This window comes from Stegastes partitus, unplaced genomic scaffold (genome assembly GCF_000690725.1).
Source record: "Stegastes partitus isolate 25-593 unplaced genomic scaffold, Stegastes_partitus-1.0.2 Scaffold84, whole genome shotgun sequence".
Classification (NCBI taxonomy): domain Eukaryota; kingdom Metazoa; phylum Chordata; class Actinopteri; family Pomacentridae; genus Stegastes; species Stegastes partitus.
In genome coordinates, this window is record NW_007577815.1 from 213,215 (window position 1) to 241,154 (window position 27,940).

Sequence of the window (27,940 nt, forward strand, 5' to 3'; positions counted from 1 at the left end):
CTTCAAATGTAGAATTACATTTTGAAAACTAACGAAATAAAATAAAATTCATTTGAATTAGATACTCATTATTTATTTTCCAAAGCCACAAGGAGCCGCAGCAGAGGTATGAAAGAACCACATGTGGCTCTGGAGCTGCGGGTTGCCGACTCCTGGTATAAACCTTACAAATTTAAACAGAGAACCCAACAACACTTTGGACTTCCTCTGAGCAAGCGGTTGGCAACGGTAGGAAGGAACCTCCTTAAAATGAGCTGAGACTTTGCCCTCATTATTTTATTTTTTATGATCTATTGTCCGTTATTTTTGTACAATATTGGAATATACCTAAGTTAAGCTAGATATTGCATCAGGACTCCATAGCTCGTAGAATGATGATCATTCCTGGTCAGCCTGTGTCTTCTCCATTTTTGGAGGCCAACAACACTCATGATCCTGATTCTGTTGACACAAAAGTTGTCTCTTCACTGTTTCAAATATCCTCTGAACCTTTGGTGGTTATGAAGACTTCTCTGGACTTGAGTGAGAAACTTGTCCCTTTGTGACCTGATTCTTGTCCAACAGGTGACATTGTTGTCCATGTATGACAACTTGTACTGTGTGTGTATCTTCCTCCGCAAGATTCTTCAAAACTGAGAAAGCCATTCTTATCTGTAATGATTACGTGGTGCACACATATCAGACAATGGTTGTTGGGGACTGAGCCTGGGTTTCTGCATGATGACTTTCCTGAAAGTCAAGTTTATATGTGGTTCTTCAGTAATCTGAGTTGTCTTACGGTCGTCCTGCGACATTTTCTCCACCGTTCTCTGAATCCAGCATTGTGCGGTAGTGAGCAAGCTTTTGATAACTGCAATGTCTATGAAGTGGCCACAGATCAGAGGGATTCTTGTTAGTGACTGAACATGGGTTTAAAACCGTGTTTCTGCAGTGTTGGATAACAAAGGTTCTCCTGTATGTTGCCTTCATTTGTGGGGGTTTAAGATTTCTGCTATGAAATGTCCCATTGTTGGCTTCTGCCAGTGATCCATCTTCTTCTCTGTAAATTGATTCAGGTATTCTTTGGTAACGGGCAAGGAGCTGATACCTGTAATGTTTGTGCCCTGCCGACAAATCAGATGAATTCTTGTAGCGGACTGCAGCCAGGTTTCTGCGACGGTTGGCAGTGATATTCTGCATGCTCCAATAATCTGAGACGTCTCAATGTTTTGCTGTGGAGAAATTCTCTTCACCGTCCACTGAATTTGATATTCTGCCGTGATGACGGTGAACTCACTGCTGTTCAGTTACCTTGGTATGATAGGAATCCAATCATATGTGAGCTGATATTGTGCTATTTCTTGCTGTCCATGGTATAAATATGAAGCTCTACACCCTATCTGTACAGCATGTTATTTGTTAGAATGGCAAAATATGTAAATTAGGATTAAATCTCTCATTTCATGCTGAAACCTTGCATGTCATCACAAAGAAGATGTAGTTTGGAATCCTGATAGGACAGATAGGGCTGTTCTTCATAACCCCAGATATATGGCAAGGCTGGTTTTGCTACGCTAGCAGACATCGTCGACAGCCTTAACCTGGACCGCCGTCACAGATTGATTTGCTCCTTTCCGCAGCAGAGGATCATCAGGAAGAAACAATCCCACCACATCTGAGTGAAGATACACTTGGACATAAGAGCAGATTTCTGAGGTGTCATTTAGAGACCAACTGCATATCTCAAGCCTTAACTAGGAGGAAACTATAGTATAGTGTTGAGCACTGCTTCCACACAGCAAGTGTTTGAAAGTATTTGAAGCTAAAAAGCATTTAGACTTCTTCTTAAAACCTGTCTGAATACATTGTTTAATTAATTTATTAACTGTATTGTTTTATTTCGTGACTATGTTTGTCTTCTTTGTCCATGTCCATGCTCTTGCTCTTTCTATACCTCTTTCTTACGCCTCTCGCTCTCTCTCCTGTTTAACATCCTCTTTTTTAAAAAACCTTTATAAATCATGTTTTCCAGGAATGTTTTCCCAAATGGTACTGAGCTTTAATATGTTTGGCCAATCTTCCAAATTGTTACTGCTCTTCACTTGACTCCTCCTCTCTTCATTATCAGCATTTAATGTAGGACAATGTCATTTTAAAAATGTACTAAATAACAGAACAGAAGAAACTTGCTATTATTAATCAATAGTGGTAGGTAGTAAAACAATCTAAGTAGAAACAATTTAAAAACACTATTCTTCTTAACTTTAATGGCAATTGATATGGATTTAAACTGTTCGGAGACACTGAGTTCTATATAAATATTAAAATATGTTTATTCATTATAATTGTTGAAAATAAGGACTGAAACACTGAAATTCTGATCATTGCATATGCACAACCTTGGATCAAATGTACTATTCTTGGCATAGACATCCTGTATTCTAAAACTCGATAGCCAACACGACAAAGCTGAAGTGACGGCAACAACTCAGTTTGCCCTCGACCAGCCACGGCGCACCTGTAAGGCATAAAGAACCAATCAGGCCTTGAGTTAGGGGTCCGTGTCCAATCAGCTGTGAGGACTTGTTTCTCCCATTCGGTGCGGTCACGCGGCAATGCCCTTTACAACACCTCTGGGCTCCTTCTGCTCTTCTGGCAGCCGGCCCTCCACCAGCTGGAATAATATTGTGTAATTGCTATTGACATATTGTGACTGGGAGACGACAGGCAAGAACATTCTCCCCTCCTCCTTAGTAAAATTAACAGCTTGTGACATGCTGGTGGACTCCACAAGGAGTCAAGCTGACAGATGTAGTCAACAGTGTTGCCTCTTAGTTCAACAAAAGAGCTCTCACAAATAGTCCACGGTGTATCCACAATGTAAGGCTGCGCTCTATCAATGATCAATACTCCACATGTCACATTACTAGTTACAATGCTTGACAAGACATCACTCAGAAGAATCACTACTCAAACATCCATTCTCCTGCAGAGCTTAAGCATAGAAGTATAACAATGCTTGTATTAATGCAACTAACAGAAATCCTCAAGGACTGACCTTTAAAAAGACACAAATGTTTTTCTATTACCACTGTAAGAGGGAATTCTTGCTCCGTGGAGTGTCTCATTAACTGCTACACATAGCAGACAGCTGTATTAGGTGAAAAAAGCTTCTGTTTCCGAGTATCTGATTTGAGACATAATCTTTTAAAGTCAAGCCTCAGTTCAGTATTCACTGTGTGATGGATTTAAAATGTGATGAGCATCACCAGATGAGACATCATCAAATGCGTGACTGTCGTACAAGGAGCTGCTGTGTACCTTTCATCTCCCCCATGTCCAGGGTCTTGCCCAGCTGCTCCAGCAGGTCTGCTCTGGCAGCGTTCTTCTTGTGCTTTTTGCCATCATAGTGTTGCTGAGCCATGCCAGGGTTGTTGAACCAGGCGTTGCATAGCTGGCAGTAGCGGTCTGAGTCACGGCGCTGTCGCGGGGAGGTCATGGGAGACGTTTCTGGAGAGCTCTTTACAGGACTGGGAGATGCCTCTGAAGGGTAAAACACACGCAAACACAATCAGACAAATGTGCCTCAGAGAGCTACTGATACAATTGTTACTGTTAACTCTCTGCTTCCAAGAAACTACAGCTTTGATCACAATCTTTTAACTTTGTTTTAAATGTTTGCAATATATATTCCACAACCAATCAGTTGTTACTTAATTGGGTAACTCCACTCTTTCATATATAGTAAAGAACATAAACTCAATATAATATCTGATACGATACATCTACGTAACAAATCTATATCCTTGATCCAGTGTTTGATCAGGTTATGGACCCAAGACACAAATGAGCGAAGCCCAGATAATCTTAAAACTGCAAAAAGGAAAAAGAAAAAAACACAATTTGGTGTTTAAATGGGTTCTAAGTGAAAGATGCTCTGCATATAAGCTCAAGAAAACAAATGTTTTACAATTCGTCACCTCCCCCATGATGTTTATTGACACAAATTCTGCGGTGAAATTGAAGGCTGGGCTTGTGATGTGTCTAATAGATTGCATTGTGATACCAGGCATTTTCAACTGTCAAAATCTAAGAATAACAAGGAAGTGCACAACCTTTATCAAACACTACGAACACAAAAATATCTGGCAAATTGAATATCTCATAATTAGAACAAACTATCTCATAATTATGAGAAAAAAAATCTTATAACTACAAGATGCGGATGTCATAACTACAAGAAAAGGCATAAATATGATTATCGTCATCTGTGTAAAAAGACACCTGCATGGAGGCATCGCATGATTTCATTCTCTTTAATTTCACACTTGATAGACATTAATGTCCCTCATAAATATTTTATGATAATAGTGGCGTTATTATTATCAGCATTGCATTTCCCAAATTATAATATAATATAATATAATATAATATAATAATTAGTATGAGTCAAAGAACATGGAGGTGTTATCTCATAATTTTAATATGATTTACAGTTTTTCTCACCTTGTTTTTAGGTGTTTAAGTGGATGGAGGTGGCTGACCCAGATGAGTAGAGAACCAGGCCATAATGGCTGGGTGACAAACTGGATTAGTAGCTTTTTGATAACGTGGTCGTCATTACTTGAACTTAATACCAGTCATACAATAAATGGCTATTAATTGCAAAAGTCAAGAAAAACAGTGTGACTTGCACAAGGACAGCTATTCTTTGTTTGAATCCATTTGCTGATCTATGATCTCCATCATGAGGGTGTTTGTCCTGCAAACTGTCCTGTGTTCTCTCTCATTTAATGTTCACTACTACCTGAGTATCACCCTGCTATTGTATTGTGACTTTTATCTTGTGTCATATAAAAGTTATATTCAAGGCAGTGCAAAACTTTTAAAATGTACCTGTGAATATGACAAATGGCGAATGAGGAACTATTGAATAAGAAATTAGATTCACTGCAATGTTCTTTAAGTAGAGCGTCTTCTTTTTAAAAAAAAACATTTTCTAACAATACAGTTAACTAACTTTACCTAAAAACACAAGCTGGCTCTCTAAAGTGGAGATCTGTAGCCAGCAGACAGAACAATGTAAAGGCTTTAATGAGCGCCGATCAGCAGCAATGCAGCAGTGACTGTGGCCTTGCTAGTGCAGCCCTCTGAATAACAAGCTGTTATCTCCATTAAACGCCTGAAGAGGAAAACCTAAATTCTACTTGGCAAACAGAATAAAGAGCCTGCTCTTCTCGGGGCTGACCACTTGTGCCTTCATGCATGGATGACAGCATTAACCCCAAACGAGCGCCGCGCTGCACCAAGTGCTCCCCGACACAAAGCGGCACTATCAACTTAATCAGTTTTAACACTCCAGTGCTTGGCTCACCCTAAGTCAACACTTAGTGTTGTCCCATTACGTTCCATTACACCAGTCAACATTTCAAAATGGCAGCTCCAGTGAAAAACATCAGGGGGGGAGAGAATGTATGGAACCTTAATTGTCAGCGCTTTGCTCTCTGTTTAGTGTTGTTCTGCAAGCACAGCCTTCAGTGAAACAGAAACGAGCCAAAGGAAGAGCAAAGTTTACCATTGCACTGTGTTTCCTCCACAGCAGCTGACTATTATGTGGGATTTAAATCTGGGACTTTGTGGTTATAGGGTGACCTCTCCAACTAATACGTCAATGTAAACCGTCAGACTTAATTTAATCCCTGTAGTCGCCTTTGCAAGCAGGTCAGAGGTCAGCAGCATAACAGCAGCTCTGGAGCTGAAAGGGATTGCTCGAAGGACAATGTCTTTTTAAAGGGAGGGGTGTGCATCCCAACAACTGAAATCCAAGGACTCTATAGCCAGCCTAACCATGAAACTTTAGAATAAAAGAGACCCACATGATTCTCCCAGTCAGGAAAAAGCAACAGAAAATACAAAGAACTAATAGCATAATACTCCATCAAAGCTGTTTAGACATCTCTGGCATGTGAGACATAACCTGAAAGCACAGCTCTTGGTAACAACAATAACATTCAGGCAATTACCTGGCAGAGCAGAGACAGAGCTGACAGAATGAAAGAACTCAGAGGCTGTGAGAAACTCAAAGGAGGTGAAATATTTACTGTTTGTGGAGATAACAAAGAAGTCAGGGAACAAAAGGAAGGTAATTACAACTTCCAATACAGGTACATACACCAAACCGCATTCAAAGTTCTCTGAAGATTATTATTTGTGGTTGCTGATTTCATAAACTAGCTCAGTATAGCAGAAAAAGTGGAAGTGGTGGGAAAGAAATAATGTGGGAACTAATACCAGCTCAACACTTACTAATTAACACATTACAGCACATTAGTAAAAACGTAAAAAAATGACAGTGAATGCACACAACTGCTGGCTACAAGTCATTTGTGACAATTGATAAATCTGCAGAACAGATGGGTCTTGTTTGTGTGTGGATTACAAATGTGCCTACAATATTTTGTATTTTGTGTTATTAAGTTTGTCGAGCACATATCTGCATCAAGTGAATAATACTGTAATATTCGATTGCCAAACTAAATGAGACATCAGTCTTTGGACAGACAAGTCCTTGTGGGCTGCAGCAACAGTCACTCTGTCCTTACTTGAGCTCGCTGTACTGACCTTAGAAGGCAATCATTCAAATGAGCTGATTTCATGACACCAGAAACTAATTCTCTACCATTTACAGCACTGATCCAAACTGCAAAGATTTACCCAGGCTTGGCTTCACACAGCCACATTATGGGCATTAGCAAGTTTAAATCAGTTTAAAGATCAACAGAGATAAAAGAGATAAATGACTATTTGCAGCACTTCTATTACCCTTTTTCCATGCTGTTGAAGTTTTTTTTTTTTTTTTTTAATGGGAGCTGTAGTTTTATTTCTTGCGCTCACACAGGTTAATGATGAGACCCTCAATGAGAGATTATACTGAGTTACAAAAGTGAGTTGTTGTAATGACTTGATGAGAACCAGGCTGCAGAGATGAGCTCGTTTCTGTTTAAATTCTTAGGTTTTCAGATTTCAGATTCCGTACTTCTTTGCTAAACTTTACATCCTCATGTCTTAGCAAGTCCTTCTAACCTGCACCTTGCAAGGACAAATATAATGTAATGTAACCCTGTCTTCTCTCTTTGACTAACTTGCAAAATACATTTTAAAAGGTATATTTCTGCTGGATTATGTATTCTATCAACATCATAAAACGTTTTAATAAACATGTGTTGCACCACTGCAAAACATTCACACTGAACACATCTGCTAATTGTTCACTTTCCTGCAATACCTGCTTGTGCCAACTTGTTTGGGATGTTATTAGCCCATCAAATGTCCATTATCACTGTAGATCCCTGACATGCATATAGGCTGGTAGGGATGCCCTTCACCTCATCAGTGACTCAGTAGCCATGTTATCATCCCATCTACAGTGAGAAACAAAAGTCTGCTTTTTGACTCGTTTTGACTTTTACACTGTTTTTTGTTGACTTGAGTTTTCAGCTGGTGTTTGGTTAAGGTTAGGCTAAAGAATCATTGTTTTGACAACTCCACCCAAGATCTTATAGACATTCATTCACATGACTGCAAAAAGTCACCAGTTTTTTTAGGGATGCTTTTTTTTTTTGGTTGATGATGATAATGTATGACAACAGCCTACTAGTAGGTGGAGGAGGCCTCTACTGGCTCATTCATTTGAATCTGTGATTGGCCATCTCATGGGCCGATAACATCTGAATAGGGAGCAGCTAAAGCTTCATTAATGCTTTTGTTGTGATGCTTTGGCATCTCAGATGACTAGGATTAAAAAAAGACTATTGTCTTAAAAACTGAAAAACTTAGTTTTTTTATTTTGGACCACAACAACAACCTGTCCCTAAACTCAAAGTAGCATTCGTTGAATTTTGTCTCCTTCAACCAACAGTCCATCATCCAGTGTTCTGGCTAATAAACAGGATTCTGCTACTTGATCTGATTTGGGACAAGGAGCAGTCTTTGTAGTTTTTATTCAGACTGTGTGTGTGCACGTGATCAGTCTGATCAACTTTCAGATGAATTCTGTCATGAGGTCGTCCAGTCACCATGAATGGAATTTTGCTTTAAGTGGCACCAGCTAAATGCCCAAAACTCATATACTGTAATTTCCGGACTATAAGCCGCTACTTCTTTCACATGCTTTGAACACTGTGGCTTAAACAATGATGTGGCTAATTCATGGATTTTTATGATTTTTACTAATTTGCCTCGAGATGAAAGTGACATTGAGAGCAACAACATAAGAGAGACTGAGGAAGTGTGTGGTGAAGTAATTCTGAGGCTGTTCAATTCCGACACTGAAGAAGAAGACTTTTGTGGTTTCAGCGCGCAGGAGGAAGATGAAGATAGTGATCAATGACTTTTCCTGGTAGGCAACTGTATTTTTTTTTTTTTGAACCAGCCGTGTTACAGGCAATGTTTAAAAAAAAGCATTTACGGTACGTATTTTGTGTATGGTACCAGTACGTATTTAATTAAAAGTTGAAAAACAATCTTTCTGCGTAACATCTTTATGTGTAAATATCTCATGTTATAACATGGACACTTGCAGCTTATAAACAAGTGCAGCCTATATATGTACAATTTATTTTATTTTTTTTTAAAGTTAGTGGATGTGGCTTATATTCTGCTGCGCTCAATAGTCTGAAAATGATGGCACTGTATCCCACTGTGGTGAGCATTTAGGCAAACAGCAACCTGTATTAAGCTCTTAAGCAGACGTGGAGAAACATTCTGGTCCAATACACAGTATACTCTCTCGTTGAAGTCATTTTTAGTTTCTGTTAACTGTTGACAACAATATCAGACTCTTGAGTTGCTAAACGCACCATTTTCATCCAATGGCTGTTACCTTTGTCTTTCTGCTGATTGGTGCTGAACAGTGCATGGTGGGTGTGGAGGTCTGAGAAAATCCAGACAATGGCAGAGATGGGAACAGTAGAGTTGGATCATGATTTGGTTTCAATTTATGTGTATGTTTCTCACTAAATAAAGTTATTTAATGAATGGTTAGAATCAAAATATTGATTAGTGTAGCTTTTAACCAAAGGATTGTAGCCTGTACAAGCATGTGACATTCAGAACATAAAAACATACACTCTGCTGTCGTTTGTATGCCCAGTATCCACACCAACCGCAGCACCACTATAGCACGTGTTTCTTAGGTTTAGTTTAGCATCTGATTTGGGAACAACACCGAAAATTGTTAGAGGATTTATCTCTTGTGTAAAAAAAAAATGCCCACAAGAGGAGAGACTCTGGCAAATAATTTTCTGCAAATACTCAAGAATTAAAGGGGCATGATTACAAGGCCTAAGCAAAGATCATTTATCATCATCAGTGCGACCTCTCCACACACTATCCTCCTCCAGCAAAGCGTAATCACACTCTGATTTAATATTCTTACCACTACACTTTACGACAGAGTGTCCCTGTCATTTGTCTCGCAGCCCACCGGTTGAACCTAAACTCTTTACATTGGATATGAGGCTGCACACTGCTCATTTATAACAGGCTGCGTTATTGCAGGATGGCTCTCCGGTATCATAGATAACCCAGCAGGCACATAAAGGAATAAAACCCTTTCTCCCCATTTAGTGCATCATTAGAGCCATACTGTTTAACACCCCTCTGCTTTGATTGAGGGTTCAGCTCAGTTCAGAAGGCGGGGTTCGCTGCCATCACCAAGAGGCAGATGGCGGCGGCTCGATGTGGCACCTGCTGCGTAAAGGACACTTTAAACTCAGTGAAAAGGCCATTGCGTCGCTATATTATAGGCTTAAGCATCAGCTAGATAAAATTGTGGCTTATTTTGCTGCACAGAGAAGAGTTTGTGAGCCTTGGACACACTGTGCTAAGCACAGAGAGCATGCTAAAAGCCACTCTGAGAGGAATGCAGCTCTTTTCCTGAAGCCCTACAATTTCTTTGACATTGATGTCTGAGAAGAACATTTTTTTAGGAGAATCATCTGAGCCTGATGGTCTTAATTTATCATCATCAAGTCAAGGAGACAGTACACATGCCACATTTCATAATGGCAGACTTGTAGCTGGTTAGTCAGAGGACACACGCACAGACACACACTGCATCAGTTTATTGGCCTGATAGGCTTTCTGCTGTCTGACCAAATGTGAGCGTGAAGGGTTCTGCCTGTTGACTTGGATTGCGAGGCACTACAGAGATTGAAGCACAGAAGCTTAGAATGCAATATTTCCACACGCCTTCAGTTTCAGCTGACAGTTGGTATGGTTTTGCAACAGTTACGTGTTCTGTGCATCAAAGGTTTCCGTCACTGAGGGGCTTTACGGTTGATGATGTTTTGGATGCAAGAAGACATATTTTTAGTCCTTCTCTTGCCTGTGTTCATGTGAATGTGGTTACAATGTGCTGATCCTCAGCATCACATGTCACTTTTTAAAATATCTTATCTCATTCATTTCAGTGAAACTAAAAGGTAGAGTCGACATAGTGTTGGCAGGATGTGACAGAGTTCTGCTGGGATCCAGTTTTATAGTTTTACTCACCCTGCAACCACAAAGCTCAGTACTGGAACTCACCTATCAGGCACAATTATCTCTGAATCAATTCCAGACCTGACTAGACCCGATAAAGTAAGACTCATGACCTGAGCTATATTGAAAATCAAACAGGCAGCCAAAGCTAGTTGGTGAAAAAAGCTACAAGCATACTGTAGGAGCACAACAGCTTGGGGCAAATAGAAGAATAATAAAAAATACCATACACTCAGGGGTACAGTCAGAGTTTTATTGTGCCAAATACAGTATGTGCCACATAGCGCTAGTTTTGTGATTCTCATTCAGACGATGGCTTCCCAGAGCCTCAGTAGACATTTTTTTTGGCAGTAATTAGTCATATTCACATCACTTAGTGTTTGTCTCCAGGGAGATGCATACCACTGTTGTGAGAAGCAAAGCTTACATTTCAAACTGCAGACATACATAAACAGCCTTATTTTCAAACTAATGCAAACACTTTTTATGAATTATACAGCAGCATATGTTTGGGCTTTAATAAAGCATATAGAAGCTGGGAGGTTTTGATGCAAAAGCTGCAATGCAGTATATTTGCTTGCTGCTGGCTTTGTCAGTTGTCAGTATAAAACTAATTCAGATTTATGTATTCCACACTTAAGCATCTGTTTGTGTGAAGATTTCTCTCATCACTGACCAGCCTAGTTAATAACATACAATTGAAATTCCATTTAAAATCAAATGTACTGTATGGAAAAGCAATGCTTTCATCCACTCAAAGGCTTTCCACTGCCACACTAAGGCAACATCTTATTTGTCAGCTGAAGTAGAACATGTCATTTTCCCTGCACTAGTTCCTAGCACTGAGTTGTGTTTAAAAGCTAAATCCCCTTCTTGGATGGTATTTGTATGCAGACAGAGAAGCAGGACAAAGTAGACCTATTTAGCGTGAACAGAGTTATAAATCTGAGGAGATTCAGCATCTGTGAGAAGAGGGGATCAAAGTGCTCTGAATCCATGCACTTATCTCTTCCTACAGTGCTGCTCCCTATTGGGCTTTCCTCCACCAAAAGCCCTCGACCCCCTCCCTCTGCCGACAGACCCTTTCTGCACGACTCAGGAAGCAAAAAATTTTCTTTTTTTTTTTTTTTTACTTTGTCTCTGAGGTGGAAACTCTACAAGATGAGCAGGCCATGGAAAGCATACAAACGTAACACATCCATCCTGGAGATTTATCGCTGCATGTTCGCCCTAGGTCCTACAAAGTTGAACCTGCACTGCATGATGTGTCCTTTGAACACTGTGAAGTGGGAAAGACAGAAAAGACTAAGGGGCGTATTTGCTGTCACAAATATCTGTCAGAAGAGAAAAAATCAGAAAAGACTACGAATGTAAAAGAGCGCAGGAGCAGTTATTTGACATGCATGGAGTGCTGTTGAAGGCAATGTGACGTCGGGCTGGTTAGAAACATGTTGCACATGTCAGGGAAGTGCACAATAGATGAGTGCACAGGTATGGAGGAGGGTTAGGGCCACTGTAAAAAATGTATATCAGTTCTGACTGTGTTCTCTGAATTCTGAGAAAACACTTAGAATTCAGAGTTTAAAGTTTTGACTTTAATCTCAGTCAGAATTGTGAAATAAAAAAAAAAGTCTGAAGTACAAGAAAAAGAAACTTTTCTGCAAGTTTTTTGGTAAAAGTTTCTAACTCTGAGGACTAGGTTATTTCTGTTTAAAAAAAAACGCAAGATGCCTGTTGAATAAGCTTTACTGGAGGCTGGAGCTGCTGTAAAACATCCTAAATCAGGAAATGTAAGCAGAAGGCCACCAAAGGTAACAGAAAGGTCAAGTCATTTGAAAGATAGCTGGTGTTCCATTGCTTGTTTTCTCTCTTGGTGTTGTAAGCGGTGAGCCTCAGATGAATTTACTTTCCCTCCTACAGTTTGTAGCTTTAAACAGGAACACTTTAAAATACATATTGCATGAGATCAAACAGGCAGTTAGGAGCAGTGCTGCTTTTCTTCCATTTAACGACAGAAAATGTCAGTGCTGTGTTCTAGTAAACAGGGACAAATACGCTGAGCGCCTAGAGCTTAAACTTTCTTCACAAACATTCCCCTGATATGCCACGTTAGCGGCTTGTGAGAGCATTTAAAATGTGGTGCAACATGAGGTGAAGTTCATCTCCACTTATTTTTTATTGGAGGCAGGAGATGGATACAAAACATTTTCCAGGCAACAAGGAACCGATCAGCAGCATGATAGCCATTGGTGGAAAAATGTTTTGAGGACAAAACTCATTTAGTGGGTATGTGGCTTTGCCAAAAAACTGACAACCAAAAAGCAAAGTGGTGGGTAAGCTAGTTCAGTTTTACCTCCTACAGATACAAGTTTGTAAAGACAAAGACTATTTTACTTTCTGTACACAAGTGCCAGCTCAACTCTGAGGTTAGAAATGTCAAGTTGAAGTGTTTGAATTTTAAGTTTGAAATGTTATACAGCTCCTGATACCATGAAAACAATCAACATGTCTGACTGCAAGAAACTTTACAGTGTAATATCTGCAACATCAGCAGATGTTAATAGGAGACTGAACTCAGATGTTTAATCTTCAACCAACATATTGCACAAATGTAAATCTTGGCGTGGTCCAGTGGTTCTCAAACTCTTTCTGTCAGGCCCCTCTTTAGAGGAAAAAAACACACTGGGCCCCCCTTCACCTTAAATAGTCATGAAATGAGCCAGTTTAAATTTACTGAAATTAAATAAATCTCATGAGCAGTCAATTCGTGCAACAACTTAACAATATGCTCAGTGATCAGTAAAAGTAACAAGGGGGAATAGCCTTCAATTTTGCAGTGGTTGTCTCATTAGTCATTGTTGACACCATATCAAGAGCAGTGGGGAGTAGGAGATCCTTAGCTAGTAGATGTGTTTCTTGCACTTGGTGATTCTGTTACAGGGCTCCAGACTAACTTTTTCAATGGTAGCACTGGTGCTACCAACTTTCTTTGGTCGCACCAGCTAATGATTTGGTTGCCCTACTCCTTTATTTTGGATCAGCACTGCCACAGCTATTAATGCACCATGCAGCTGATGAATAGTTGTTTTTGCATAACTTAGTTGTGTTGCAATGATTTTCAGTGATACAAGACTTGACATTTGTGAAATGTTTTAATCTGAAAATATGTTTATTTGGTCACAAATCCTCTTCTGATATCAGTCATTAACTGGACACAGGCTGAAAATGCCCATGGGTAGATGTTACATTTTGCTGATGTTCCCTGGACGCTACTCCGGTAGACGCTACCAGGTGGCTGCGGTGCAGCTCCTCTGACAGGTGAGCGACCAGACATTTGTTGGAAAACAGTGGAAAGCGTGTTCTACACTAATTTACTCACAATGAAAGGTTTTCTATTAGCAGAGTTTTTAGTTTTTTCTGAACTGACTTTTATATAAGCTGAGCACATTTTAAATGTCCATACCACTGGCCATCATGTTTATATCCTCAGAACTGTGATCGTTGTTCAAATTTGAACCTTCAGATTGAATGTGGGGCTACGTTTTCTTCGTGACTCCGTTGAGATCTGTCTGCCTGCACCTGAACACTTTTATCATCAGGTGTGTTGGACCTCTCCCTCTCCTCTCACTTCGCTGTTTTAATTAGCTATATATCGTTTTTGACATGACCTCTGCCTTTGTCTCCGTCTAGTGGAGCACCTTTGTACTACCTCTACTTTCCGCTGCAACAAGCCAGAGGGACAAGTGACCAGGTGTTCAGAGCTACAATTAGCCGATTGCTCCAGGCATGGCTTGCCATTCTCTCGACAGACCTTCATGCAGTATTTAAGATGGCAGCAAGCCACAAGTCGACGCCGGATTGTTGTAAAACCCACTTTAGTTCTGTGCTTGTTCGTAAACTCTGCTCGTTGATTTTGATTCTGCTTCTAACACTATTCTCCTGTGCTCCAGTTGTCGCCACGCTCGCTGCCTACTGAGATCCACCATTCATCCCCAACTCCTCACCGTTGGATTCTACTGGCTCCAGCTTTCCATATCCTCCGTGTCCCTCCGCTGAAGTCATCAGGTTCATTTCCGTCTCCTCCGGCTCCCCCTCCCTAGCATTTAGTATTGTGGTTAACCCAGTCTCTCGCCTACTCAATCAGTAGTGTTAATATTAGGTTTGTATTCCTCGCGGTAAGTTTGATTATTAATTTGTTAAATTAGTTTGTCGTCCTTTAGAGGACGTTTTGGTAATTCCCCTTTAGCAAGTATTCTTTAGCGCTAGTTTATATTACTGATTTGTTTGATTCTTTGGTTCGCATTTGTATTGTGAATAACTATTTATTGATTCCAACTGTTTGGTGGTCGCATCATTTGTCTGCGCTTGAGCCTTTGTGTTTGAAACCGTGAGAGTTTTATCACTGGACACAGTAACAGCGAAACTGACTGTTTAATCCGTCAGAGTGAGCCTGAGTCAATGTGGAAGAAATATTACCATTTCTTACCACAATATCTTGTGCAGTAGCAACAAAAAAACATTAAAACAATAGTTCAGCACAATAGTTCCCCATAGATGGACCTTTTCCTTCCGGTCGCTCGCACTCGCTGTCATGCCTCTGTGCTCCCCCCTGGGGGCACGCCACACTTTGAGAAACACTGGCCTGGTCATATAGATCAATTTTGGTATTTCAGGTACTAATGTGGAAAACATGAATCTCTGGAATAAATATTTCTGCTAGTGCAGCTAAACAAGCTGTTTCAAAACCCATCCTTGTAAAAAGTGCTAAAATGATAGAGTTGCATGCCATTTAGTTGGTCAAGTCTTGGTGTAATTAATGTAAGTTAAGCCTGTATTTTATTCCATCCCAGCACCTTACACATGTATAGGACTGTATAATAATGGTCACACTGTAACTGCATAGGTTCCTGTTTTAATGTTCATTTGTGATGCAACTTTATGAGGCTCTCAGACCTAAGCTGCTGCACAGCAGCACAATGTCAGCACAATCTCTAAAATGTAAGTGTATGAATGAGTAAAATGGTGCAAATGCTGAGGCAGCCCATTCGATAGTTTGAGAAACAGCAGGGAACCAGAAGGCAATTTAAAAATACAGGAGCCCTTTAAATTTTACTGCTCTTATTCATACACTTCAACTGTTGGTTATTTGCTAATGGGCAGGGACATTTAGAGTCTTGAGATAATAGTCCCAGTTAAATGTAATGGAAGAGCCATGGCAATGTTACATTATAAACATTTTAGCTGCAGATTTCTCCAAATCATTTCCCAGTAAATCAGGGTGCAGAAAAAATACATCCCCACATTAAGCTGCAGATGTTAAAGGACGTGACATTCATGGCAGCTATTGTGCTTACGGCCCAGACAATTGGAAACAGGCCAGAATGTGGGAATCATGCTTAGGGAAATGCATGTGAGGAAATATGAAAATACATGAGGCTGTGATTATATAAAAGTACTAATGATAAATCAACATTCGAGCAGCCCAGTCGAGCTCTGAAATAGAAAATGAACAGGAATCGCAACACAGTGCAACACCAGCAACTGAAAACACACAGGCAGAAGAGCATGTGCTATGTGGGTCAGCGGGAATATTCACATTTAACACAAATGTGCCTGAGTAAAAGGGCAAATCAGGGCCATTTGATTGAAACTATGTGTAATATTGTGCCTGCAGGAAAAGCATTAAACATTCATTTTAACTGTCAGATGAAATTCTTGCATCTTCAAAAGTTTGAAATTCAGAACAACAGCTTACTCAGGGCTTTTCAACAGTATGATTGCACTTTGATGACAGTGCATTCCTGAAATGTTCATCATAGGTTTTGAATGAGCGTTATGGGTACAAGAGAAGGATGCCCACCATCTGTCTAACGGGGGGGAAAAAGAAAGGGGGAAGTTTACAAGCCTGTCCCATGATGCTGTATGTTCTCACCAGTGGTCATTAGGACTTTTTTAAAAAGCATCACCTGCATGAATCTGTGGTGTTGATGCCTGGAGAGCTTGAATTTTAGAAACTGTATATTGGCTGACATCAGGCGGGAACAACAGCATGTCCCAGGAGGCAGGCGGATCAACAGAGGAACTCGGCCATCCGCTGACGTTACTTATGTAAAAATCAATAGACCAGGCCTCCTGGTGCCCTGGATTTATCTGCCTGGCAATTTCTATTTGCGACAGATTTTGTGGCCTGCACAAGCAAGGGGCTTTAAATTACTATTTCAGAGCATAAAACAAGTTCGCCCTAAAGCTAGCTGTTTTTTTATTTCAGCTGGAATGTGAGTTGTTTGGACAAGAACAACACATTCAACCTTTTATTGATAGACTCAATCTTTTCTCCTCTGATGGTATAAGTGCAACAGCCTGTGCAATGGTAGCGGGACAGCGCAGAATAAAAAGTGAATGTGCTTAAGGGTAATATATGGGTCTCATATTAATGGAGAAGTTTAAATGTCATCAGGTTTATCCACGCTGAAACTGATAAATGAGAAATAGAGAGGAAGTCATCATTTTAGTGATGAAAACAGTTACTTTTAAAGTTTCCAAACTTTGCCACAAAACGCGTATATCAGCAGCTGTAATCTAAAAAGCTTTTTCAAATGTGTTTGTCAGGTGGAGAAGAGGTTCCATGGTGTCCCAGTAGTTTGCTGCATGTCAGGGCGATTGATGGCTGTGCCACCCCCTCTTTTGGCTGGGACGATGCTGCCTCTGTTCTGAACCATTGGCCACAGATGGCATCCCTAATAGCTATGTCTGTCACTGACATGTGGAAAAAAAAAGACCAAATAGCAAAGGGCGCTGTCTGAGCACTACATCATCAGATGGCAATCAGAGTCACTCTAAAGCAAAATACAAATGCAACCAAAATGTTCTCTGAAACTAAAGAATTGTCCTATTTCTTTTAGGTTTGGCCTTTGGAAACAGTATTATATTACCTACATTAGCAATCAGCTATCTGCAATCAGTGTGGGTGGAATGGATCAGTAGCAGTAGTGGAGATGCTAGAAAGACTACCTTTATTAGAAAACTAGGTTTGAGACTACTCCTCATATGAGAAATCACAAAAACAAAAGAATTAGTAGCAGTGATTTCCATGATTCTTGATTACAAATTCAATACCAAGCAATAAATCAATCAAAACGAGGTATTTCAAAATAAACTCTTGTATTAAAAACAAAAAACAAAAAAACAAAAACTGATGCACACACAGTATGCAACCATGGGCTGTATATAAAAAATGGACACTGCCTCTGGCTCAGAGAGGTGAAGCCAATGTTTAAGTGCCTTAAACCTGCATTCTTTCTAACAGTCAGCAGTGGGCGATTTGTCTGGGTGCAAAAGGAAGTCTGATTGTATCGAGGTCGTTGAGAAAATGACCCAACTTCTTACTTGATATAGCAGTCGCTCATATAGAGCTATAGCTACATGAAGGGTGATGATATCTGTTCGGCAGGAGAAGAGAGGAAAACGTGAACTATTATTAAACATCAACTTGTAGATAACTACTCCCAAAACTCTCCTCCTCCTCAGAATCCATTTCTGGTTGCATCCAGACTACTGTCTGTGGTTCAGGGCACAAAAGGTAAAATGCTTTGGTGAATGACCATAATTCTGAGTAAATAAAAGTAAATAAAAGCACTTTATTTAAAGGAGAAGAGATTATGCTCAAGTGATAGTGGACGTTTTCTGTGTAAAACAAACCACAATCTTTCCCTAAATTTAACCAAATGCTGTGAGTGTCCTAAACATCACCATGAAAACGTTGAATATTGCTGTAAAACAATGAAATCAATGGTTTACTTTGAGCCTATAGACAGGTGACAAAGGAAAAGTCAGCATCTTTTCTCAGAACGACCACTAGAACAGCAGTGTTTCCTCTACATTCATTTAGGATTGGCGGGACACCATTCCTAAATCCTAGCCGCCGCTCCTTCAAATTTCTTTTTTTTTGTTGTTGTTGTTGCAAATACACCACCGCCGCATGTCTCCACCTTCACAGCAGAGTCCTGCACTGGGTCGGGTACTTGAGTACTATGGGAAACTACAAATAAATATCTTGTTCATAAATATCTTGCTCAGTCTCTACTTTTTGGGGGATTAGTATGACGTTCATGACTGGCCAGTACTAAGGTAAACTACAGATAACTATCTTGCTCAGTCTCTACTCTTTGGGGGGTTAATGCGATGTTAATTAGTCGCGAGAGCGCAGCCTTGAAAGTGACGTCACGTCCAGCACCAGGCTCCAGGTCAGAGAGTCAGAGGAGGGTCGTCTTGGAGAAAAGGGCAGTGACTTACTAGAGAAAAGGTAGACTTATTAGCTTAAGATAACAGAATAGATTTTACAAGTTAAATAGACATTTACAAAATATTGATGGCCAGCTAAAGCTACGTAACATATCGGCATCGTATCTTAAGTTAATTGGGCCCGGTGCCAACTTGGTGTCGCTCATGTGAGTAAACTAATTGATAGCATTAAGCGAATATATACACACCACGATGGAACTGCTGACTGCATCTTCAGATGAGCTTGTTCAAATATTAAAAATAATAACAATTGATCAGATTTATATAGTGCTTTTCTAGGCACTCACGCTTTACACTGTCAATTATTCATTCACACATATTCATTGTAGTGGTGGGAAGCTACGATTGTAGCCACAGTTGCCCTGGGGCAAACTGACAGAGGCGTGGCTGCCATTCAGCCCGTCTGACCACCACCTCAAACAAAATATTTCTCCAAGTAACTGACGCTAGCCAGGTATCATTAGCCTTTTACTGACTCATTAATGATGATGATCAAGTAAAAAATAGTTCACATTTGTAATCAGATGTGATGTGAGTGTAAATGATCTAATGTTAATGTTTTATGTAATCGTATAAGACCAGTAACATTAGACAGGGAGGAGCAGTGGACAGCAGTGGTCACCTCTCGGACAATTTCTGTACAACAGAGCCTTAGAGCTCTTCTATAGAAAATGTGACTGTTCTGAGCCTGGGTGCAAACTTTGCCACTGATTCTACAGCCCCATCAAGAAGTTATTATTTATTGTTTTTATTTTTATTTATTTAATTTTATTGTTTAATTAATTTATTTTAGTTTTACATTCAGCCTTTAAAAAGTCATTTTCAACTGGCCATTCAATAAGTAGGTTGTAAAAGTAAAATCTGAAGCCAAGTGTCATCTGTTTACGTCACCACAGCTCCCCAAAGAACCTGCCCCCGCTGCTTAAAAAAATCTGAGGAAACACTGGAGAGCTTTGTACACTTTGGCATTGATTCTCTGGAACTCTGTTCAAAGGTTGAATACCATTTTTTCAAAGGATATTCCTTTACTTGGTGTGAGAATGCTGAATAACACATAGTCCAAAATCTCAAATAGGTGTTCAACGGGGTTAAGAGGTCAGAGCATATGATTGACATCATTTTCATCCTCATCAAACCATCCAGTGACCTGCCATGCCCTGTGGATGGAGGCACTGAAAGAGTCCACTCCCACCAAGATAGAAATGTTTCATCATAGAGTAAAGGTGATCACTCACAACAGCTTTGTATTGATTTGCAGCAACCCTTCCCACGAAGGACCCAAACCATTTCAGTCAACACCATAATGGAGCCACTGGATCCTCTCAATGTGGGGATCAAGCCTTCAGGCCTGTGCTGTTCTCTTTGTCTACACCACACGTGTTCACTCACTTGTCAAGAATATGGTGAAGCATCATCCACCGAACCATATCACTTGTTTCCACATCGCTGTAGACAAGTGCCTGTGTACAACTGAAGTCTTGAATGTACATTCATCGTAGGGGTTTTATGCACCGCAACCCTACTGTAACATTCCTCTCTACGTAGCTGTCGACAGACTGTTCTTGCTGACAGTCTGACATGTCAGCGACGCAGTGACATCTCAGTCACCTGAGAACGAATTGCTTCACTGTTTTTCTTTAAATAGCACACTGATGCACAAGCAACAGTTTTCATATGTGGGGTGTCTACTATAATTTTCCTATTTACTTATGTTGTCTCATGGATCTAAATGTAGATGCCATTTCAGTCACTGTACATATTGAAGCACTGGCCGGCTGAACGGTTTCTGCAAATGAAGTTCCTGCCATCTGTGCCCCAACGATGGACCTACTTTGAAAGTCACTTAGCTCTTTACCTCTGGCCATCTTGATACAAAATCATAACCAACTGGACATTCTCAGCATTTTTCTGCATGCCACAGAGCATGACTGGATGTTAACTGTTTATACCCTGCAGTGCTACATGTGGAAACATCTGCCTTTGTTGTGTTTCATGACTCATTAATTTAGTTTTGCTTTTTTGTTTTTCCTTTAATTTGTCATTTGTAATTTCGTTGTTGAAAAACAAAGCAAAATAACGGGCAATGTGTCCTTCAGTAACGTAGCCATGACCTCAGCAGAAACATGATACGGAAAATACATAAAAACTTGTGTGGCATCAAGCTCGGTTTCACTCACTGTCTAAGAACATGAATATTTCAACCAGCCAAAGCAGCAGCAGAGAGACAGAGATTGATGCAGACCACCAGAATGAAAAAATATCAGCGTCCACAGGTGAATGCTGGACTCTGAAGGCAGCGGAGGAAACAGCAGAAGCAGGATGGTGCAGCAGCGCATGGTGAATATTTGGTGACAACAGAGGCGACCAGAGTGCAGAGCAGCTAAATATTTCGACCTGATTTAAATCAGAATTTATAACCCCATAGTCATTCCTGTCTTTTCAGGTATGTAACAGAAAGACACACTTTATTTTCCCTTTAAGAGTCAAAAAATGCTGTTGTCTAGCCTCCGTATTTGGCCTCAAGTAGATGCACACTTTACTGCTTCTGCCCTACTTTCAGGCATAAATACCGTGCTGCAATGAGAGGAATTATTCTATTCAGTGTTTTCAGCCAGAGGGTTTAGTCAAATATTAAGTCAAAGACAAGAGGTTTGTGCACCAATCTACTGATTCAATCCTACGACTTTAGAGAGAAAAAGACTGCAGTGGCAGAAGCAGTACTAATGCTGGATAAATACAGATTGGTCCTACAATAACTTCAGATAATAGCACAATAATAATGTGCTGCCTTATCAGTCAAGAGAACACTTCCAACCAAATGGAAAGCAGAATAGTGGTGAAAGCACAAAGTAAAACACGGAGCTGTGAAGTGCATATAAATGACTCGGTGAACTGGAGTGCCAAAAGCTGCGGTAAACAAACAGAGCTCAAGGCTGAGCGATCCACATCCACACTGCTTACTGTGGACTCAGGTGTTGAGCTGCAGAACAATCTGAAAATATAATGTTTGCTGTTTCTCATCCACTGTTTCCCCCAGTGACCTTCATTCATTATTCTCACAACTGCCAATTTGTAAGTAGATTCAAGGTGAGCAGCTGTCTGTGGATTACAACAGCAGCAGACTTCAATCACCCTGAGGTAAAGAGCAGTTGGTGATTAAATCTAAGTAGCACATGCACAGACTCGGGGAGAAAAACTGACAAACACACCAGCTTGTTAGCCTGCTGCTAAGAAGATGTAATTGGACCCCAGAATTACTTTAGCTGGATAAACTTTCTGATGACACTAATTAGTCACAACATTAAAACCACAGACAGCTGAGGTAAATCGCATTGATAATGTCATTACAATGCCACATTCTGCTGGAAAACCTCGGGCCCTGGCATTCATGCAGTTGTTACTTTGATACCCTTCAACTGAATATTGTTGCCGACCAGGCACTACTTTCCATGACAACGCCTTTCCCCATAGGCTGCAGCCTCCCCCTGCAGGACAATGTGCCCTGCCACGCCTCAAAGAGTGGTCAGAATGACTTGAGGAACACAACAAAGAGCCCAAGGCATCGACCCAGTCTTTGAACTCCCCAGATCCCAAGGCAGAAAAGCCTTGATGCACAAAAACGCCCTGATACCAGACACCCCCAGAGGTTTCTTGCCTACGCCCTAAGATTTAGGGCACTTAAGGCCTAAGTGGTCAGAGCTGAAGGGTGATGTTGGACTCATAGACGTGACTAGTGTCTGACAGCTGACATAAAATTACAGATTTTGAAATGTGCCCTTGCTATCATATAACTAACATTACGTTGCTTTTGTTTTGGCTCATCAATGTAAACCAAAGTCCATCGATGACTTTAATAACCATGAAGATATTTCAGTCTGGACCAAAGTAGTGGGCCGACCAGTCAACTAAAAGTTTGACCTCTCAGGTAGAAGTAATTGCAAAAACTAAAAGGGTGAGTTCTATCACTTTAAGCTTATGACAAGTCATAAGAGGCAAACGTTAAAGCACTTGTATCCATTCACACAGCCACATTGAAGGCAGCAACAACAGCAGCTAACATTGAAAGTGCTGGTCTGACCATCGGGAGCAATTTGGGGTTCAGTGTTTGACCAATGCCACTCCAACAGCAGCAGAAGCAGTGATTAAACCATTAACCGTTTATTCAGAGCCACAGCAGTCCATCGTGTTGGCATACAAACCATTCTCACAGACTGCATAAGTACACGCAGTTCAACCTGAGGGTCGTGTTCTCTGCTAAGATCGTTGCATTTGAATGTTTTGAAGAGGTGTAAAGATGAAAAGCTGTTTTGTATCTTACAAGTAAAAAACTGAAATTACAAAATTTGAGATACGTATGTTCTCCTCTGAATGAGTATTGATAGCCGTCATGGCTAAATATATAAAGTCAATTTTATACAATCATTAGTACCACAGAACACCAACACAGTATGCATTTTTCCTGAAACTCACGATACAACATTTAATCCTCTGCACTTGCATTCACATTACAACGTTTTACTTTTTTGTGTGTTTTGTTGGTAAGTTTGCTGGAGAGGGCAGTAGTAGAAAAGTACAACACTCACGCCTCAAGGTCAGATCTAAAGTAATGGTGGATGCAAGGCAGTATGAGGGCAGAGAGTGAAAATGGATTGGAGACAGACACAGGAAGTTGGCAAGTGGCCATCTAAATCAGGGGTCGGCAACCTTAAACACTCAAAGAGTCATTTGGACCCATTTCCCATGGAAAAGAAAACACTGGGAGCCACAAAATCCTTTTGACATCTAAAATGAAGATAACACTGCATATATCGTTTTGACCTTTAAGCTATGTGTATATATAAAAAAATATGTGTTGAATTTATGAAATCAATAAACTGCTACAGAGAAAACAAAATTTTATTTCTGCATGCAACGAAGACATTTGGAACTCAAAAAAAAAAAAAAAAAAGACACTGTATTGAAGGTTACTTTCAAACAAAATACTCAATGTCTATTTGAGTCCTCCTTGTATATATGAAATAAAAGCCGATCTTAAGGGGCGCTGCTATAGCTTGCCTGGTTGAGCTGGCGTCCCATGTACAGGGCTACAGTCCTGATGTCGAGGTCATGAGTTCAAATCCTGCTCGTAGCCCTGTCCCACACGTCCTCCCCCACCTTCCTGTCCCACTCTCTCACTGCACTATCAAATAAAGGCACAAAAAAAAAGGGGAAAAAAAAGCCGAACTTAAATTATCCACCTGCAGCAAAGTAAAAATGACGTCTGGTTGTCCTGCTGACTGCAGCTGGGACTGTTGACAGGGAGGAGCTCATGGCAGCACTGCTGCTTGCTGAGGACAGTAACTGCAGAACGAGTCTCCAATAACACCAGAAAGAGTCACTAAATTTGTTGCCAGTCGCTTTTTACAAAGAAAAAAAAAAAGTGGTCAGGAGGTTTTGGAAAATCCCCAGATGTAGTGAGAAAGTCACCAAGTTGGCAACACTGTGCGTGCCGGTGAGTGTCGCACATCGACAGTTGTGACGCATATTTTGAGCGAGAAAAAAGTTAAATGCGTTTTATTTTAACGTTATAAGATCGCCATAATCTTCAAATTTAGAATTACATTGTAAAAACTGACAAACTAAAATGAAATATATTTAAAGTAAATGCTCATTATTAATTTTCCAAAGCCACTAGAAGACGCAGCAGAGGTATGAAAGAGCCGCATGTGGCTCCGGAGCCGCGGGTTGCCGACCGCTGATCTAAATGACGATCTTAATAGAAGAGATGTGTAGATGTCAGACTGTGGTGACCAAGCATCAGATTTTGCACAAAGTTCCCCTGACGAGGGGCAACGACAGAGTAATTGGTCTGATTGTGTGTCTTTGTGTGTGCACATCTGTAAACAGTCTCTAGATCGAGCGCTAAGGTCCAACAAGTTGATATTTTACAGGTGAACTAGGAATGGCCTCTCCTCAGAATGATTAGATTTTGGGGGTCAATCAGCACAAAACCAGGTCCACTAGGGGTCAAAGGTCACTTTTCACACATCAAAAGGTTGGAAGGATTTATGTTATTCAGTGCAGAAAGGCAGCCATGTTTGGGCGTTCTGTTGGTGATGTTACATTTGACCTTGGATGGTATTTCAAGGGCAAACACAAGGTCATACATTTTGACTTGAAGCCCTGAATTTATGATCACATTTTTATTTTTTTTTTGACCTTGGAAAGATGATCACATTTTATTGAAAATCATACACAGGTTTACCACCGGGGATGTAACAGCTGACCTTGGGTGAAACTCAATATTATACTTCATATTGCCATTATATTTTAAATAACATGTAATGTACACATGGATAGTACCCATTTCACCCTGGACATCCAGCCAACCATGATTAGTGAAAGAGAGCACCTATTTTGTGATGAATTGGACAGAATAATGGTTTACTGGGGCTCAGTGCAATCATGGCTGGTAGGAGCCATGTCCCTCTCCTGAGGGCCCTCTAGTTTGTTTCTCTTTTTACTTTTAAGACAAAAGAGATTTGCTGATTTTAATGCCAAAGCCAGAGAATTAAATCCAGCTGGAATCAGTCCTGCAGGACAATACTGGCAGTAAGATGTAGCATAATTTAACATGCTGCATGTGGTTGAATGAGCTTCTTAGAATATATGCATTGCTGTATTGCACTCATACATTACTCAGGTCCCATGCCATAAACATTCCATTTAGATGTAACAAGAAAAGTATCTTTGTTGATGAGTTGCATACATATACAGAGATTGTAGAACAGGAGAGATTATTCTCACAGGCTATGTGAAATTCTCTCATGAGCATGACTGAGGGTGTTATTGAAATCACTCAGCCATCTCTGAAAATCTAATGAAATACACGACCAGACCTGCAATACTACAGCCTCAGGACGACGGCAACATTTTTCTTGTCACAAAAAGTTTGTTTTAGGGGAATTTACAATAAATTATTGCTGCCTTGAAATTAACATTGGCTTACTCACTTATTTGTATGAAATACTTGAAAATGTCCCGAGCTTCACACTATATCACATCATTCTAAGTTGTATGGTTCCTTGTAACCTTACGTTAATCATTTGTACACTGAAATAATTTTAATTACTGTTCCTGGTATGAGGCAGCAATCTGGAAAATTAAACACAACAAAAGATCTGCATGCAGCATTATTGGGATTAAAGCAGCCCAACACAGCTCAGACCCTAAATGTGTATGTCTCTCAATAAAGCAGAGCATGTAGGCAGAGTAGAAAATGTATCAGCAGTCACTGAGAAGCAATAAAAAAAACCTCCTAAAGACAGAAAGAACGATGGATATCACGCTACCCTGGGAGACTTGCACCCATTGAATTACAGCCTTTCTTTACACAGCTCCCCCATTTTCAATCTCAAAACTAATTTAAAACCAACATCCATCCATCCATCCATTATCTATACAACGCTTAATCTTCACAAGGGGTCGCAAGGGGCTGGAGTCTATCTCAGCCGACTTAGGGCGAAGACAGGGGACACCCTGAACAGGTCGCCAGTCTATCACGATCATCATGTCATATCTTAAAGACAGACAACCAAGCACACTCACATTCACACCTATGGACAATTTAGAATCACCAATTAATCTCAGCATGTCTTTGGACTGTGTGGGAGGAAGCCGGAGAACCCGGAGAGAACCCACACTGCACAGGGAGAACATGCAAACTCCACACGGAAATATCCCAGGTGGCCTAACTGGGACACAAACTGTGGATCTTGTAGCTGTGAGGCGACGGTGATAACCACTGAGCCACCATGCAGCCCTAAAACCAACATTGTTCATCATCGAAAGAATTCTGCAAACATCTATTTTAGTTCTGCTACTTTAGTAGTTCTACTTCTGTAATCTTCCAGGCCTTTTGGTGTTGCTGAGCTCAACAGTTCATTCTCTCCTTTGTACTAAATTACTGATTTACCACTCCTAAAGTCTCTGCTGTCTCTGATGGAGCTGCTTTGTTTTTTCAGCCTCCTACACTGTCATTGGCACTTCTTTGGACTGCATATTGAGAGTTCCCGTTAACAGCTACCAAATGCAAATTCAACACTTGGAATCATCAGTAGACTTTTTTTTTTATCTCCTTAATTTGTAATGAAATGACAAAATGAAGTGAATCTGTAAAAAAATAAATGGCTGTGATTCCTAAATGCTGAGTGTATTTTTATTTTATTTTATTTTTTTATGAAACCCCTTGTTTTAAAGCTGGAAGTCTACACTTCAATCACATCTTGATTGTTTCATTTGAATCCATTTTGGTGGTGAACAGAAGCAAAATTATGAACTCAACTGTGTTTAATATGCATACATGAGACAGATATCCATTTTCTCATCAACTGCAACTCTGTAATTTAGCCAATTCATGGATTTCTTAAAATAAAGAAGTACTCTTTTAATACAGAGTTCCTTCTACATCCCAGCATATCTTTAATTCCAAACAGAGCATAGAAGTAGGAAGATTTTTTTTTAGTTACAGCAAACAACAACTAGGCCAAATGTAATCTGTTCAAAAACCCCTCAGGCATGCTGCTGTATAGACTTGGCCTTTGGGCGGCTAGAGTATAGTACACCCTCACCCTGACAGCACCTCTGTGTGCAGTATGTTGTGCAATATATATCATTTATATGTACTGCACACTGGACAATAGTGCGTCAGACTGGCAGTGGCTGAGAAAAAAACAGTTGTAGAAATGTTATGGGAATATCTTTTCAAATCAGCTATGGGGTTCTACTCCACTTAGCACAACACCTCCAAATGTCGGCAACACATATGGCAGTCAGCTTCTCATTCCTTAATTATTTTCCTTCTCAATAATAAATCTGCTTTGAACACATGTCGCTCCTCTATCATTTATACCTACAATGCATTTTTAACAGGGGCTATACCTTTGGTTGTGATGGCAGGCTGCTCTCCCAGTAGTAGTTTTAGTCTCTTGGCGTGGATTTTACCCTGGTAGTGTGACTGTGCCACCACTGCTGAGGTGAAGGACATGTTACACAGAGTGCAGCACTTATTCTTGTCCACGTCGCCCTCGTCGCTGCCCTAAAAAAACACAGTAACATCTCATCAATGATGCATCAATCC

The 27,940-nt window shown here is 40.3% G+C and overlaps 1 protein-coding gene across 1 annotated transcript in view; it reads right to left on the reverse strand.

Moving 5' to 3' along the window:
- Nucleotides 1-27,940, reverse strand: part of zmat4a (zinc finger, matrin-type 4a) — a 144,219-nt gene that overhangs the window by 19,968 nt on the left and 96,311 nt on the right. Inside the window, 2 exon segments of the mRNA XM_008276959.1 lie at nt 3,301-3,522; nt 27,742-27,898. Of these exon segments, the coding sequence (XP_008275181.1) occupies nt 3,301-3,522; nt 27,742-27,898 (379 nt within the window).